General features: G+C 37.3%; 2 protein-coding genes across 2 annotated transcripts in view; one reads left to right on the forward strand and one right to left on the reverse strand.

The window, feature by feature from the left end:
- The window catches only part of itpr1b (inositol 1,4,5-trisphosphate receptor, type 1b), a 124,334-nt gene extending 111,167 nt beyond the window's left edge, over nucleotides 1-13,167 (reverse strand). Inside the window, exons 1-3 of the mRNA XM_079597118.1 lie at nucleotides 12,957-13,167; nucleotides 10,236-10,349; nucleotides 5,227-5,297 (exon numbers count right to left, since the gene is read on the reverse strand). Of these exons, the coding sequence (XP_079453244.1) occupies nucleotides 5,227-5,297; nucleotides 10,236-10,327 (163 nt within the window). The 5' untranslated portion in view covers nucleotides 10,328-10,349; nucleotides 12,957-13,167. The remainder of the gene's footprint in view (nucleotides 1-5,226; nucleotides 5,298-10,235; nucleotides 10,350-12,956) is intronic.
- The window catches only part of LOC306990357 (uncharacterized protein), a 30,067-nt gene continuing 14,623 nt past the window's right edge, over nucleotides 4-15,447 (forward strand). Inside the window, exon 1 of the mRNA XM_079597120.1 lies at nucleotides 4-52. The gene's annotated coding sequence lies outside the window, so the exon portion shown is untranslated. The remainder of the gene's footprint in view (nucleotides 53-15,447) is intronic.

Raw genomic sequence — 15,447 nt, forward strand, 5'->3', positions numbered from 1 at the left:
TATGTCAACACTATCCACACCGAAATGAACCTGCAGCAGTCAGGCGGTACAAGTAAGAGCTCTTTAAGTTGTTTACGTTCTTTATTATTGTAATGTTACGTGCTTTGAGACACGAGGTAATTTAACGCCGTCTCTCCTGACGCTTTGCAGACTCTGCTGTACGTGTTCATGTGTTTTGAAGGAGGCATGGCTTTGTAGACACTCTGAAGGGAGGGTGGGATCTAATGCTTTCAAAGCTAGCTTGCTATTGCTAGCCTCTCCGAAATTGCATACCCTACCTTTAAGTAGTTGACTAGTTATTCAGGCAACCCAATGACTAAACTGTTTTGCATATACTTACATCACTAAAGACAATATGGAATTTGGATGATATGTATACAGTATCAAGTTTACGAATACTCTCCAATCAAAAGATTTATAAAAAAAAATTTAAAAAAAGTTTACGAATACTGAATATTGATTACTGAAAAAGTGCAATTTTTAATTGTTTTTTTTTTTTTCCTTTTTTCGGGTAGTAACTAACTATAGAGTATTCTTGTTAGCATTCGATATTTCAGTTGACCAACATTAAAAGCTAAGTATTCTGCCTTTCCATGAGGTGTTTGAGGATATTACACCAGCCAGGGAGAATCATCTGGCTAACTGTAGAGGTGTCTGACTCTCAGCTCCATCCATCAGTCCTTATAAAAACACAATAACTGTCCATCAAAGTCTGTCACACTTTAACCAAAGTGTACAAATCAAACTGACAGCCACACATGGACATGCTAAGATACACACGATAAACTCCTGAGCAAACGCCAACACATAAAGGCATACAAAACAAGCTGACAAAGACCCATCCATCTGCCACATCCACTCATCCTCATGAGCAACCACAGAGAGCAGCGTCGGGAGCGATTGACGGCCCATTCTACAAAGCACAAGAACACTAAATGCTCCGATATACTTCAAGCTAAAATCGAAGAACAAACTACTGTGGCAATGGCATCATTAAAACAAAATCAGGGCAAAACAAAGTTTGTTTGGGGAGTTGGAAACAGCTTGCCAAAGTGAACTTCAAAAAAGTTTAAAGTCAGTAATTTAGTTTTGAAAATAATTCAGCAAGGACACACTAAAATAATAAAAATTGACACAGCAGATTTTTCTATTGTGGAAAAAAATATTAAGCAGCACAACTGCTTTTTGTACCAGAAAACAATGCCAGACTGTCCATTTTTGAACAAACTAGTCCTTTAAAGTTACAGCAGCAAAAACAGTTCATTTTAAAGGGATAGTTCACCCAAAAAATTTACACATCCTCATGTCATTCCAAACCCGTAAGACTTTCTCTTATCTTCAAGACAAATTAAGATCTTTTTGATGAAATCTGAGAGCTTTCTGTCCCTCCAATGACCGCCTACGCAACTACAACTTTGACGCTTCAAAAAGATCATAAAGAGATCGTAAAATTTGGACGGTTTAGTGCAAATTTTGTGAAAAGAAACGATCACTTTATATGATGAACAGATTTAATTTAGGCTTTTATTTATTCATATATAAACATTCATCAACTTACACATCAGTTATTGTAAACAGAAGCTCAAGCATGTTCGCTCGACGTGCAAGAACCAATGAGGTTCATTCTCGTGTTACGCAGCACGCTTGAGCTTCAACAAGAACCAATGAGGTTCATTCTTGTGTTACGCAGCACGTTTGAGCTTCAGCAAGAACCAATGAGGTTCATTCTTGTGTTACGCAGCACGTTTGAGCTTCAGCAAGAACCAATGAGGTTCATTCTTGTGTTACGCAGCACGTTTGAGCTTCAGCAAGAACCAATGAGGTTCATTCTTGTGTTACGCAGCACGTTTGAGCTTCAACAAGAACCAATGAGGTTCATTCTTGTGTTACGCAGCACGTTTGAGCTTCAGCAAGAACCAATGAGGTTCATTCTTGTGTTACGCAGCACGTTTGAGCTTCAACAAGAACCAATGAGGTTCATTCTTGTGTTACGCAGCACGTTTGAGCTTCAGCAAGAACCAATGAGGTTCATTCTCGTGTTACGCAGCACGTTTGAGCTTCAGCAAGAACCAATGAGGTTCATTCTTGGGGGGGGGGGGATCATACAGAAGGGTAGTAGATTTGAACACTCTCTCCAATTCCTCAAGCCAAATAAGCAGAAAGCTTCTCTGAAGAGGAGGACGCTACGGCTCTGACAGACTTTGACAGAAAAAATCACTGACTTGAAGCCAAATTCCAGTTTTATTGCAATTATGAGAGATATAAACGGCCCTAAAAAATGTAAGGATTGTGCAGAAAAAAGTTCTACATACGGTATGTGCATTCAAGCACCTCTTACCTTAAAAGGTAATACAATGGTGTGAAGCACGTCAAAACATCAACAATTCACTACAAGTCACAGAAAGAAACCCCTCAGACTGGGCAAAGAATATTTTATGAAACAGACAGAAATGATCAGCAGTGTCAAGGCAGAGACTTGAACACTTCACATGCAAAGCACCACTGAAGCCTTAAACAGCTGGTCATGACAGTTCATTTACCAGTTGACACACATTTCAAACCATATTTACATGCTTGTTTTATCTAATACCCTTTCAGTGACAGTCACTGCATGGCTCACATCTCACTTTTGCATACTATAGGTACATAAACTATATACCGGTATATATATATATAGGGTGATTATTACAAAATAGTTGCTATCATCATATTTAAAGTGCATATATAAAACACATTTTATGCCTGTAAGAGATTAACTGTAACTTTGCATTTGCCTAATGATTAGTTACAACTCTATCCTACTTTTCATTGTGTGAATAAATCCACAAACACACACATATACTATACATAAATATACATACATAAATAATTATAGTTTATGTTCTGTATTATATGCAAACATATTATGCATGTATGTAACTGGTAATATTTGCACAACCCAATTGTGTACATGTACAGTTGATCACAAAAAAATTATTAAGATCATTAAGATGCATTTAAAAAATAGATGTGAATTTCAATTTCATGCCACACTGAAAAAGTGTTAACCTGAAATTGTTACCTCCAAATTCTACTTCAACTTGACCTTAAAAAAGACTTTTGTTGGTGTAACCTACGGTAGTCTGTCAGTTACAGCAACCTAATTTAGTCAGATTACATAACTTTTATGACTGGAATAAAGCCATTTGTAGATATTACAACATGAAATGCATTTTTAGGTTTACCAAAAACAAAATCTTTTAAGTGCTGTCATTGCCCCATAATAACTCTTCAGTTTTTCTTTTTAATTGAAGCCCTCCACATGATACACATTTCACTTTTGCGAGGACCGCATCCCTAATATATGTGACAGGCTGTCATAAGAGCAATATGCCAGCAGAAAGGGGCTCAGAGGTTTCTCCCAGCATGCCTAGGGCAGTCCTGGAGGACAAGGTTAGCTTCTGACAGGTTTCATCTTTAAGGAGAGAAATCAGTTCCTTTTCCACCACACAAAAAGTAAAGTGACAGCTCAATCCTGCTCCTGAAGAGCTCCATTCCTATTGAGTTTACCTCCAGTTCCATCAACCACACCTGAATCAAGACAAGTTTAACAAAAAATGACAGACAGGTGTGTTACAGCAGGAACTAAACTCTGCATAAGAAGCTTTCTCTCAAAAGACAAATGCATCACATTTTGCTGCATCATTCTCATTTGCACTTCATTGAATATAACACTATCTCTGACCTTTCTATTTTGCCAAAATTGGGTGAGACATCATTCAAGTGAAAACAGAAAACAGCCTTTATTATAGCACCTTTCACAGTGTTGTTTCAGGCAACATATGCTTACGGCATCAGGGATTCTGATCTGGTCTCCTATTGGAAGCTCAAACGTGCTGCGTAACACAAGAATGAACCTCATTGGTTCTTGTTGAAGCTCAAACGTGCTGCGTAACACAAGAATGAACCTCATTGGTTCTTGCTGAAGCTCAAACGTGCTGCGTAACAATAATGAACCTCAGTGGTTCTTGCAGAAGCTCAAACGAACCTTCTTGACACGTGAGAACAAAGCTCATTGGTTCTTGCGGAAGGCTCAAACGCGAGAATTAACCTTATTGGTTTACGCACATCAAGCGAACATGCTTGAGCTGAGTAAATGACAGTTTCCCTTTTTTGGTAAACTATCTCTTTAATACTCTATCGCATTTGAAAATGCCGTACCACCTACACTAAACCTCAAAATCAATCATGAGATAAAAACACAACCATGCCATAGCTCGTCTATTATCGTGATTTGTGTTGAATGGGACTCGGTATTGGATCACAAGTCCAATACTTTACCAGGTGAGTTACAGAGCAAGTTTACCATGATGTCAGAAAAGCCATACATGGATCTGGTTATGTGAACGTCAAAATGTAATACTTTGCAAATCATGCACATGTAAACGTGTTTTGAAATCATAACATAGTATTGTGCAAGGAACTGCTTGGAAAACAAGTCTTTACGGTATGTATTAATATGCTCCTTGAGTTTCGAAGGAATTTTGGAAGCACGTTTTTCAAATGAAACCAGTTTGATAAACAAGTTTGATAAACAAGTTTGAGTGTGCTTGGCCAAAGGGTATCTCTACAGTCACTGACAACACAACAGGATAATACCATAACAATACCACACAAGCAGATATCACACAAAAACTCACTTAACCCCTTAACTCCCCCCTTTTAAAGTTGATATCACACAAAGTGCCAATAAAATTTTGTTTAGGCCCTACATAAAAAATAGACACCATGTGACACACATTCCATTAAAAAAATTGTATGCATTCTTTAACAAATTAATACATTTGTCATAATTCAATATCACTTCTATCACAAAACAGTAGACAATTGTGGACCCTTGAGTCTCAGACCGACAATAGGTGTTTTGTCAAGATTTAAAAAAAAAAAAATCAAAAACAGTTCAAATGTGAAACATGACACCGCCCACTAGGGGGAGGAGCCCAACATGGTAACGCACTGTTACAGATTTCAAAACGGTTTGATGAATTTTGAGTTCAAGCTTTCAAACAATACCACATTTATGCTTGCTAAAATATGTGATAGGAAAAAAGCCAATAAAACGAGCGCCAAAATTACACAGTTAAGGGGTTAAATAAGCGTAAAAAAACATCTTCCACAGAGATATCTAAAATACTTCAGTAAAACACCCCAGAGTCGGCAGTTAAGGAGACATAAATGTGGGCTTACCTCGAAACTTCTTAGGGGGGTTGTTCAGGTCCCCAGATTCTGGTTGCACCACACAGCGGTCGTCCACCAGACTGCAGAGATGAGAGACATGAGTCAGAGAACTTCTCTGGAGGCAGCATATCGAGTATCTCTATTTTTATACAGCTATTTATCGCGTTTTCTGCACAAATTGTGGGAAAAAAGGGATTTCGAAGCTCTTAGTACTACAGTGCTATTAGTAGCTGGTGGCATGATCAAATAAGGCACAATATTTAAAGGAATATGCAATCAAAATTTAATTTTTTTGTTAGCATAGAGGTCATGTATAGGCTAGCATACCCATAAAAGTTATCAAAAATACATTTTAGCACATACACACATTTATAAATGTACAATCTTCAAAAAAGGGTGGAAATATTAAGGACTTTTACACAGGAGTTTATGCAAATGTTTGTGCAATAACAATTCTACAGAATGAGAATGCCACTGTCTCTAGTTTATAAATATATATACACAATTTTTTTATATAAAATGACAAAAAGTCATAAATCAATGCAAACAAAACAATTACTATAAACATATCAGTTTATATATTTTTAATCTAGTCGCACTGAAACATCTCATTGCTCAAGGTAAATCAGTTAGAAGTAAAATATTTTGTAGGGTTGTTTTGTCTTGAATTACATTTCGCGTACAAGTGAAGTATTAGAGTTTTAGAAAGAGTGTGAAGAAAGAGTGTGAAAGAGAAACGATTAGCAAATCAAGAGGTCTGTGTTTCCTGAAAGGTTTATCTGCTTAAATGCATGAGCCACGGTGTTATCTATTCCACTTGTTAAAAGCAAATGTCATTTTATACAGATTTAATCATTCAGTGATAATGTAATGACACCAAAATTTGCCTCTCATTATACTTTTTCTATATCTCTATTAGCCAGAATGAGTCACTGGAAATCGAACTCTTATTGGCTATGTTCACACAGCAGCAAAATACATTACTGTTCGGTTATGAAACACAGTGGCAACTGAATTATAACCAAAGTGAGTCAGCTGAGCCTATATGAACTTCTCTCAAATTATATTAAAAAAATGACGTGATATGGTGTGGTCAGAAGACCATTCCTGTTTGGGTTAGGGCTAAAAAAAAATGAACCAGTAAGTTTTGGGCCACATAAGAGGATGAATGGGAATGGGAATGTGCAAAATGCCAAAAAAGACTATGTCCTTAAATGAACAATAATCATCATCTGCAGTTATATAGACTGTCTCTGGTAACCTCCATCTCAATTTGTGGGCATCATACACGTTAGAATAAACAAACCGAACTTACACAGTATTTGTGGGCTTCAAATGCGCATTAAACATCTGAAATAAACCTACAAATCATATGTAGGCCTATATATAATATATATATTAGGGCTGTCAATCGTAGGGCTGGGCGATATGGCCCAAAAAAATTATCACAATAAATTATCACGATATTTTAATATCAGTCGACATTGATAATTATCACGCTAAATGTCAAATCTTTATTTCTTTCAATATATATATATATATATATATATATACACATATACATATATACATACACAATTGAATGAGGTAGTGTATGAACATAGATTGAATCTATGTACAAATTGCCTAAGCAGCCATTTCTGGCTACCCTGGCTAACACCAGACCCAATTCTCGTTGAGACTTGGGTCTGGGAACCACATGTGCATTTTCTCGTATTTAAGGCGTGGTTTACGAATGCCCGGCGCCGTTTATTGGGTGTTAAGAATGTCTATCAAATACGCCTGTACGTAGCTCATAGCCAATCGTTTCCATTATACCAGATGACGTATGTAGAGCGACAAAAATTAGACAAGGAAGAAGACGATGGGTAAGATATTTGTATATACTTATAACAATATCTTAGGCTGCATCAAAAGGTAGCTTCGCATCTGCTGCCATGTTGAATCCATAGATATAAACAAACTGCTTAGTTGTGTCGCATAGATGTCGTCATCGCCTTGCTGCTCCCTCCCCGTTCTGTGATTGGTTCCCTAGATGAGGCGAAAATGTGGTCCATGGTATCCAGACTGCCTTTCAGCGAGAATAAAATCGCGCTGCGCAAAGGCAGTATAGGGAAACCCAGGCTAATTTCTGGCATCATAAATGTCACAATTTAAAACTACACTGTATTGTTGATCATCACAGGTGTTTAAACTAATTGTGGGACATTGTAGGCCTATGACACCTATGTTGTCTAGATAGGTGGCCTATTAGGGTTTTAAAACACAATATAATGCACAATAGTTTCTGTACAAGAAGTCTGAAAGTCTTCAGAGGCTTCAAAACACTGGATATTGTCAAAGTTATTCAAATGAACCGGCGACAAGTCCGTACGTAATTTGCATCCAGCTTTCATCCATTCACCATAAATGTGACCTGGCATGTGGATTTCACACTCTCCAGGGACTAATGGACAGGTGGCTTCTGTCCGGTTGAACATGATGGGCGCAGTCACACGCGTGCACCAGGACAGACAGTTCTCATCACACCGGCGTTCTGTCCTTAGTTTTCGGTTCCCTTTGCCCAGCTGCAGACCAGGTGGCTCATTATCCCAACCCTGCTAAGGTCTCTCTGTGGCACTGAGACAAACACTACACACTACACACGCCAGTGTGGCTAAAAATAGCCGTGGCTCATGAGGATGTGTGCACGGTAGAAAGGCAGAGAAAGTGATTACGAGGCACAACAACAGCACAACGGCATCTTGACAAACGATGTCAACGTTCTGTTCTTCAAAGCCGCACGCTTGCTTTTGTTGCCATGGATGGGGTGATGACATCACGCAGGCTGGCAAAGGGGACTGATTGCCAGGAGGTGGCAGGGTGTGATTAAACGAAGACAATCTCATTTCCAGGGGGAAGGACATGAAGAGGGCAGCGTTGAGGCTCGGTTTCATTTCGGCGAGGAACACTGGAGCCGAATACAAAAAAGAGAACGGAGGAGGCCGCAACTACTGCCATTTTTAACAATGTTTTATCCTGCATTAATATCGCTTTATTAATCTACTTTATGTAACTGGTGGGTTGCTGTCCAAAACGGCCCACGTCTTTTCTGATAGGGGTGTATACAGTGGGGAAATATAATACTATATAGAAATGTTCAAATGCAATTGACCATATTGAGCACACTGAAATTTCAAAGGTGAAATCCAGTCTTTTCAATAAGAATCCGCGCGATTGTGACTTTCGCATAAGGGCGAAAATGTTCCCCGTGCTCACAAAATTTGACGCGTTGCCCAAAAGAAAGCTCACTAAAACCTCACTCCCATCCGGGTCACGGCACCAAATGTAACCGGTCCAACTCGACCAGTTCCGAGCGCGATTTGAACCAGCGTGGGAGGCAAGCGCGCTAACAAGGATGCTAAAGACAGCAGCCTCTAACGTCAGTCACTAGTAAGTCTCTTAAGGCCAGGGGAGTGAGGTTGACATGCACAGCAACTACTGGCCAACGTTACACAAACATTGCTACACTATTGATACCGGAATGTTTTGTTTCTTTTTTTTGCCTGCAAAATTTCGCCAACATTTCGAAATGTGACTGCACCTAAACTGTACATATTTATTTAACATAGCAAAAGAAATCGGATTTAACTTCTAAAGTTGACATGAAATTAAATATCTTTATTAAATATTTATACTTTATTAAAATAAAATGTTGTAATGTGACTTAGTGTTACTGTTTATTTTTAACCCGTAATCTTTTATTAAATATAACTCGAAAGAAGAATGGCATATACACCTAGGATGGCTTCAGGGTGAGTAAAGCATGGGCTAATAAAAAAATGTTTGGGGTGAACTATCCCTTTAAGGCTACATTCAGACCAAATACGATTAGATTTAGAAAGTGTGAACGGCAACAAAAACATTTTTTTTACAAATCAGTTTCAAGCTACTTATAATCCGTTTGAAGTGCCTTAATGTAAACACCTTAATCCTTAAACTCGATCTGAATGAAATTTCGATCGGATTGAGAGGGGTGGTTTATTCCTTTTCTAATCCGATCGAGAGAACATGTAAACACAGATCAGATTGAAAACTGAAACTGAAAGGAGTGCGCATGTGCAATGAAGTAGAAATAGCGTCCTGTTGAATAAAGTGTCATATAAATGAGTGTCTCGTCATTCTAAAATCCTCCTTTCACTCAGCGTCTGTGAAGTGGAGCAGGACAACGTCCCACCAGTCCTGGTTTCGGATTCTCGTCGACAGGTGACTGGTTTTGGGCGCAGGGAAGGGGCATTTTTACTGCGTGATAAATATAACCAGCTCGGCACAATGGTTCATTTGCACATTGTCTCCAAATTATGACCAGAAATGGATAAATATCAAGTCTGCCGTTTAAAACAAATAAAGAACTAATGTAGGAGAATGGTTGTTATTCGTGCAGTGTGCGCATGTCAAAATAATCTATTCTGATTCGAAGCTTGTGACATATAAACACGCAGATTAACCCGATCACATGTTCAGCGTTCATGTAAACACTACGTTCGGATTCATCAATCGGAATGATAATTGAAACAAAAGTTGTGCATGTAAACATAAAACTGAACCAAGTCTCCATCCTGCATTTTCTTTCTTTGTCAATAATCTGTTATGCTTGGATGTTTATCACAATACATAAGAAAAGATCTGCCGCTACTTCCGTTTCGTCATGACTTTAAGGCAGGAGATATCGCTCTCCATATTTTCCAACCAAATTCTATGCAAAGTTTCGGAATAAATCCAAGCGATATGACTTTTAAGAACCAGAAGAGATACTTTTGTCTTGGGCCAACATCCTAGCAACCTCCTAGCAACTGCCATTCAACCAGAAATCCAACTGCACAAGAACAACCACAACACATTTCTGTTACTTCTTGTTTCTGAATGTGGTTTACCCTCACTTTCTTCTTCCTCTTGTGCTCCTGTATTTTCATGAACTTCCTCTTATTTAAACGCTGATGTCCACACAGAGGGTGACGACATGAGGATTGTAATCTTACCCTAAAGTGCTGATAAATCCATTGGTGGACCCCTCCGCATACAGGGAGCAGATGTCCCCGATGTGGAGGAAACTGGACATTTTGTCCGACATTTTGCTCCACTCTCCGGTGTGCCTGCGGACAAGATATGAAACAGATTAAGGTCCAATAAAATCAGTGAATGTCTTTTATTCATCTTATTTAGACATTAGTATGTAGGTTATTATCAGATAGCGAGACAATAATAGCATGAGGGCCATGGGGATGGATTCGAGAAAATGAGAATTTGCCATTTTGAGATGGCCTAGTTTTAGACAGCACAAGCATGGAATTCAAGGTCCTTCTGCTGTACAGTATGGGACGGGTGGATAATGAGAAATGCTTTAAAAAATACAGCTGTGCTACATGCTGAAAAGACACTTAATTATGTACACATTTTTTGCAGTGTATTGTTCGTACCTTTCTAAAGGGCTGAAATTGAATGCAGCATCTTGGTTCACTATAACGCCTGTATTATTCAAGGACAGCTAGTGGTTAAGTGTGACCTTTTGAGGGCTCAACAATAAAGATGTTAATACAGGGTCAGCAAGAGAGCGTGTCTTATACGTTTGGTAAGCTTTAAAGATTTAGTTGCTGGTTGAAATATGATCAATTAAAATGATGCACTGAAGAACATTACAAGCCTGCCAGTGCCAACTGAAATGTATCATGAAATATGAAGAGCCTTATTATAGTTGTCATATAACAAATCAATTATTTGTAGTAGTAACATTTTTTATGTAAAGAAAACTTGAAAAAGAAATGTAAAATTATGTGAATCTAATATTTAGAACAAAAAAACATGATGAATTATATTCATCAAATTAGTTTTTATTTTTTTATGAAATTGTAAGATAATTAAATATTTAAAAAATATTTTAATTAAATATATTAAAATCGAATAGTTATTATATATATATATATATATATATATATATATATATATATATATATATTATATATATATACATATAATAACTATATATATTTGTTGTGTGTGTGGGAGAAATATATATATATATATATATTTGTTGTGTGTGTGGGAGAAGCATTGAAATTATTAGCCATATGTATAACTAAAAGCGCACACATCTCCTCTCTGATCGTACATTGAGTCAATGCTACAGTCAGCTAGACAGCTGGAGATGAATGATATGGTTCAGTCAATGGCAGATGAGACCAGAGAGCATCAATAACTAGGAACAGACTGCACAGATGCTCAACATATATCAGAGTAATACAAACACATACAGTGTTGACATTGTTGAGATGACATCTGCCTTTATCTTAACTGAGTTTACGCACTATTGGAAAAGAACCAAACTTTGTTTTCTTTGGCTGATTAAAGACCAATTATTAATTGAACAGTAAACATTCTCTACCTGTGAAATATCCAATGATAAACCACTTCCTCATAACCTCAAGCTCTGTTTGAATTTCAAATATTACCCACGTGAATAATGCAGATGTTTACTTTATTTTATTACATGGCTTTCTGGAATTCTGAATGGTCAATCACGATATTCAGAGGTCAAATGTTTCTGAAAAATTACAGTAGCCCAAGCCAACGCATAACTGACCGCTCATCCTGGAAACCTGTTTTTTTCATATAACTGTCCTCATGTTCTTTCTGGAAGATAATAAAATTATACTCTGATCAATATTTCATATCCATTTATTTATTTACCTGATAAGTAGCGGGACAATCAAGTGATAAAATAAGTGATAAGGACCCTGTATTTTGTGATAATGACTGCCTGACTGTACATTATCCCTTACTTAGTGACTGAAATAAAGTTGATAGGTACTGCATTGATATCTGTGCAGGAACAATAATAATGCATTATAGGACTACTATAACAATAATTGCCTAAATTAACCAGGAAACCACCTCATCATATTTGTTCCAGCTGTTTATGGCATATACATAGTCCTTAAAAAGATGTAGCTATCCTGTCAAGTTAAAAGCATTTGGGACTCTTTTAGAACTTTATATAAGTTCCATATTAACTATAATTAGGATAATGAAGATTATATTTGGGCTGTTAAAGCAAACAGAAATGACAGATGTATGTGGGCTGTCCCTGAAACACATGAGTCGAATTTTTTTTTAATAGTCTGAGGTTTTAAACGTGGAGGCCGAACTTATCTGACTATACAAACAACAGTTTCTCTGTGTGAAAAGAAAAAAACAAAGTTTTACAACAGACATAGACAGCTGAGACATCCACCTTGACGTTGTCTGTACGCTGAGATCAAACCTAAACGCTTAATTTGACAGGTGATAATGAACAGCCAATCAGAATTCAGCAGCCTCGAACTGAACATTGCATCTATCCATTACAAAACAAACCGCTTCACACCATAAACTCCAATCCAGAAAGACCCTATGAACACTAATACTATAAAACCCGACGGCTGAATGTCTTTTAAATGCCTGTATCCACAGTCGCGATGATGTCTGCGGTCCACCTGTCTCCTTCAGCAGCACTTGACACTGTTACACTGAATCGTTCTAAAATCGTAACATGTTACCGCGACAACATCAACCAGCGCATCCGAACGCCTTCATTAATACAACGCAACACACTGTCAAACTTCCGTTCTGCACTCACTGATGGATGCATCAGTCACATCCACTGCCTGCCTGATGTGTCTCTCTCTTCGCAGTACAGTAACAGCATGAGTTCAGCCGAACTTTACCTTCTTCAGAAGGAGACCGTGTCGGGAATGCAACACTGGAGATGTGGTCAGCGGCTAAACTGCTCCGGCCGGGATTCCTCGTTTAATTCCATGATATGCGAAAGTCTCCCAATTGAACATCGCGGCGTCTCGCTGCCAGTTGGATTTTGTCCGCACTTGTCCGCTTTCTCACCACCTCCACATGAGCTCTGAAGCTCCGCCCCCTAACCGAACGCATCAGGAGTGAGAGCTGATGGGTAATGGAGTTCTGATAGATAGATAGATAGATAGATAGATAGATAGATAGATAGATAGATAGATAGATAGATAGATAGATAGATAGATAGATAGATAGATAGATAGATAGATAGATAGATAGATAGATAGATAGATAGATAGATAGATAGATAGATAGATGTATAGACAGACAGACAGACACTCAAGTACACTCTGTGTGTGTTCAATTACACCTATAATGATACATCTGTCAACAACAGGCATATGTTGTTTATTTTTCTATTAGCCAACAGTGAGTCTTTAAAGATGAACTGAACTGAAAATAATCAACTGTTTATGGGAAAGGAATGGGGGAGGAGCTTATGAAGTCACTGACTGTCAAAAACAGAAGGAGCTGTATTTTGTTTAGCAATATTAATTGAAGTGTAAAATACCTCATTATTGCATTTGCATTGTCTTTAATGTGATAGGCCTGAGTTATGGCATTCTGTGGTGGCAATGTACTGGAATCTGAGTTTATAAAACTGCATTCAAGAAACATAACAATTGACTGAGTATTGACGAATACAATCAAATGCATACTCTTAAGAATCCAGCGAAACAGGTTTGGATCAGGTGGCGTGATCATGGACTACTTCCCATGTCCTTCGATTCTGGTTTTCATTGGCACTTTTTAAAAAGTCTGACCCACAAATCAAGTTGGTGATCTACTTTTTTTTCTTTTTTTGCATTTGGCCTACTAAAAACATTCCTAATGTTCATCAGTCGAACTGGAGCACGTTTTTGATGTGCTTTGGCATTGGCTTTTAACAGTGTTCCCTTGATAGACGCCTCTATTTTAAATATGCTCTGGGTTGTTCATGAAATACACCAAACTCACTTGTTTGTGAGGGTTGCTCTAGATCACTGCAACAGGTTGCTATAGATCACTGTAGCTTGTTTTAATAAATTTTTTTAATGGGTCGTATTAATACCGATGGGTCAAGTGTGCATTAAAGCGGTTGGGTTGTTACAGGTATCAGTATTTGTTAATGCAAAGCATCAGTGGATCACAAGGCTTTATCCAAAACCTGAACAGGCGGTGCTGAATATAGAGGACATCAGCGTATGTCTGAATCCAATGTTTGCATCACACGTCTAAAAAGATGCCTTCATATGTTTGTTTTATAATGGCAGCATAATGTCTTTCTATATGATATCCCACAATGCTGTGCGTGCTGAAAGAACAGAAAGAAGGGAATTCATTTTAAAAAAGTGAAACACATTTTATTCTATTTATACAAAAAAATCATTGTTTGTAGACATTAAATATTAAACTGGTTTTCTCTAAGTTTATTTTTATTTGTTCTCATTCATTATGCATGGTATTTTGCAACATAACAGACTGACAACAATTTTCAGCAAATAAAGTCACCAGATTCAGTTTCAATGAGCGTTGGCAATTTTCAGCAACAGAAACTGTAACACAATGTGGGAATAAAGTTGAGAAAAGTTGAACTTTATGCAAATGAGTTTATCTCACCCCACAGAGAGCAATATTATGAAAAATATTGTTTGGAAAAAAAATATGTCAGATATGATCAAGTTTAAATCATGATAATCTTGCTGGAAAATCATAATATGAATATATTCTGCCCTGCTGGAATTTATACAAACTTTCCCTTGCATAATGTGTTTATATTTTCACATTTACACTACTGTCAATAAGATTTTTTGTTTGTTTTTTGACCATTTCAATTTATCCAGCAATTTATTCATTTATTTATTATTCATTTCAAATAAAATGCTGTTTCTTTTTAACTTTCTATTCAAAAAATAAAAATTTCTTCAAAAATTATGAAGCAGCACAACTGTTTTTAACATTGATAATAATAAGAAATGTTTCTTGAGCAGCAAATCATCATATTAGAATGATTTCTGAAGGATCATGTGACACTGAAGACTGGAGCAGTGATGCTGAACATTCACAGGAATAAATTACATTTTCAAATATATTCAAATAGAAATTATTATAAATTGTAAAACTGTAATTTCACAATATTACTGTTTTTTTTATCAAATAAATGAGCATAAACTAAAATAGAAATCTTACGGACCCCTAGTCTTTGAATAAGATGATTTTGAATCCGCACTCTTCACCAGAGCAGCATCCCCATTGCCTTCCTTGCCCAGCACAGCTATATCACTCACAGAAAGGTAGATCACCTAGCAACCTAGTGTGCACTCACTCACACCCTGAGAGTGATGTTTATTCCCGACAACACACACACACAGA

Source organism: Phoxinus phoxinus, assembly GCF_949152265.1.
Source record: "Phoxinus phoxinus genome assembly, chromosome: 22".
NCBI lineage: Eukaryota > Metazoa > Chordata > Actinopteri > Cypriniformes > Leuciscidae > Phoxinus > Phoxinus phoxinus.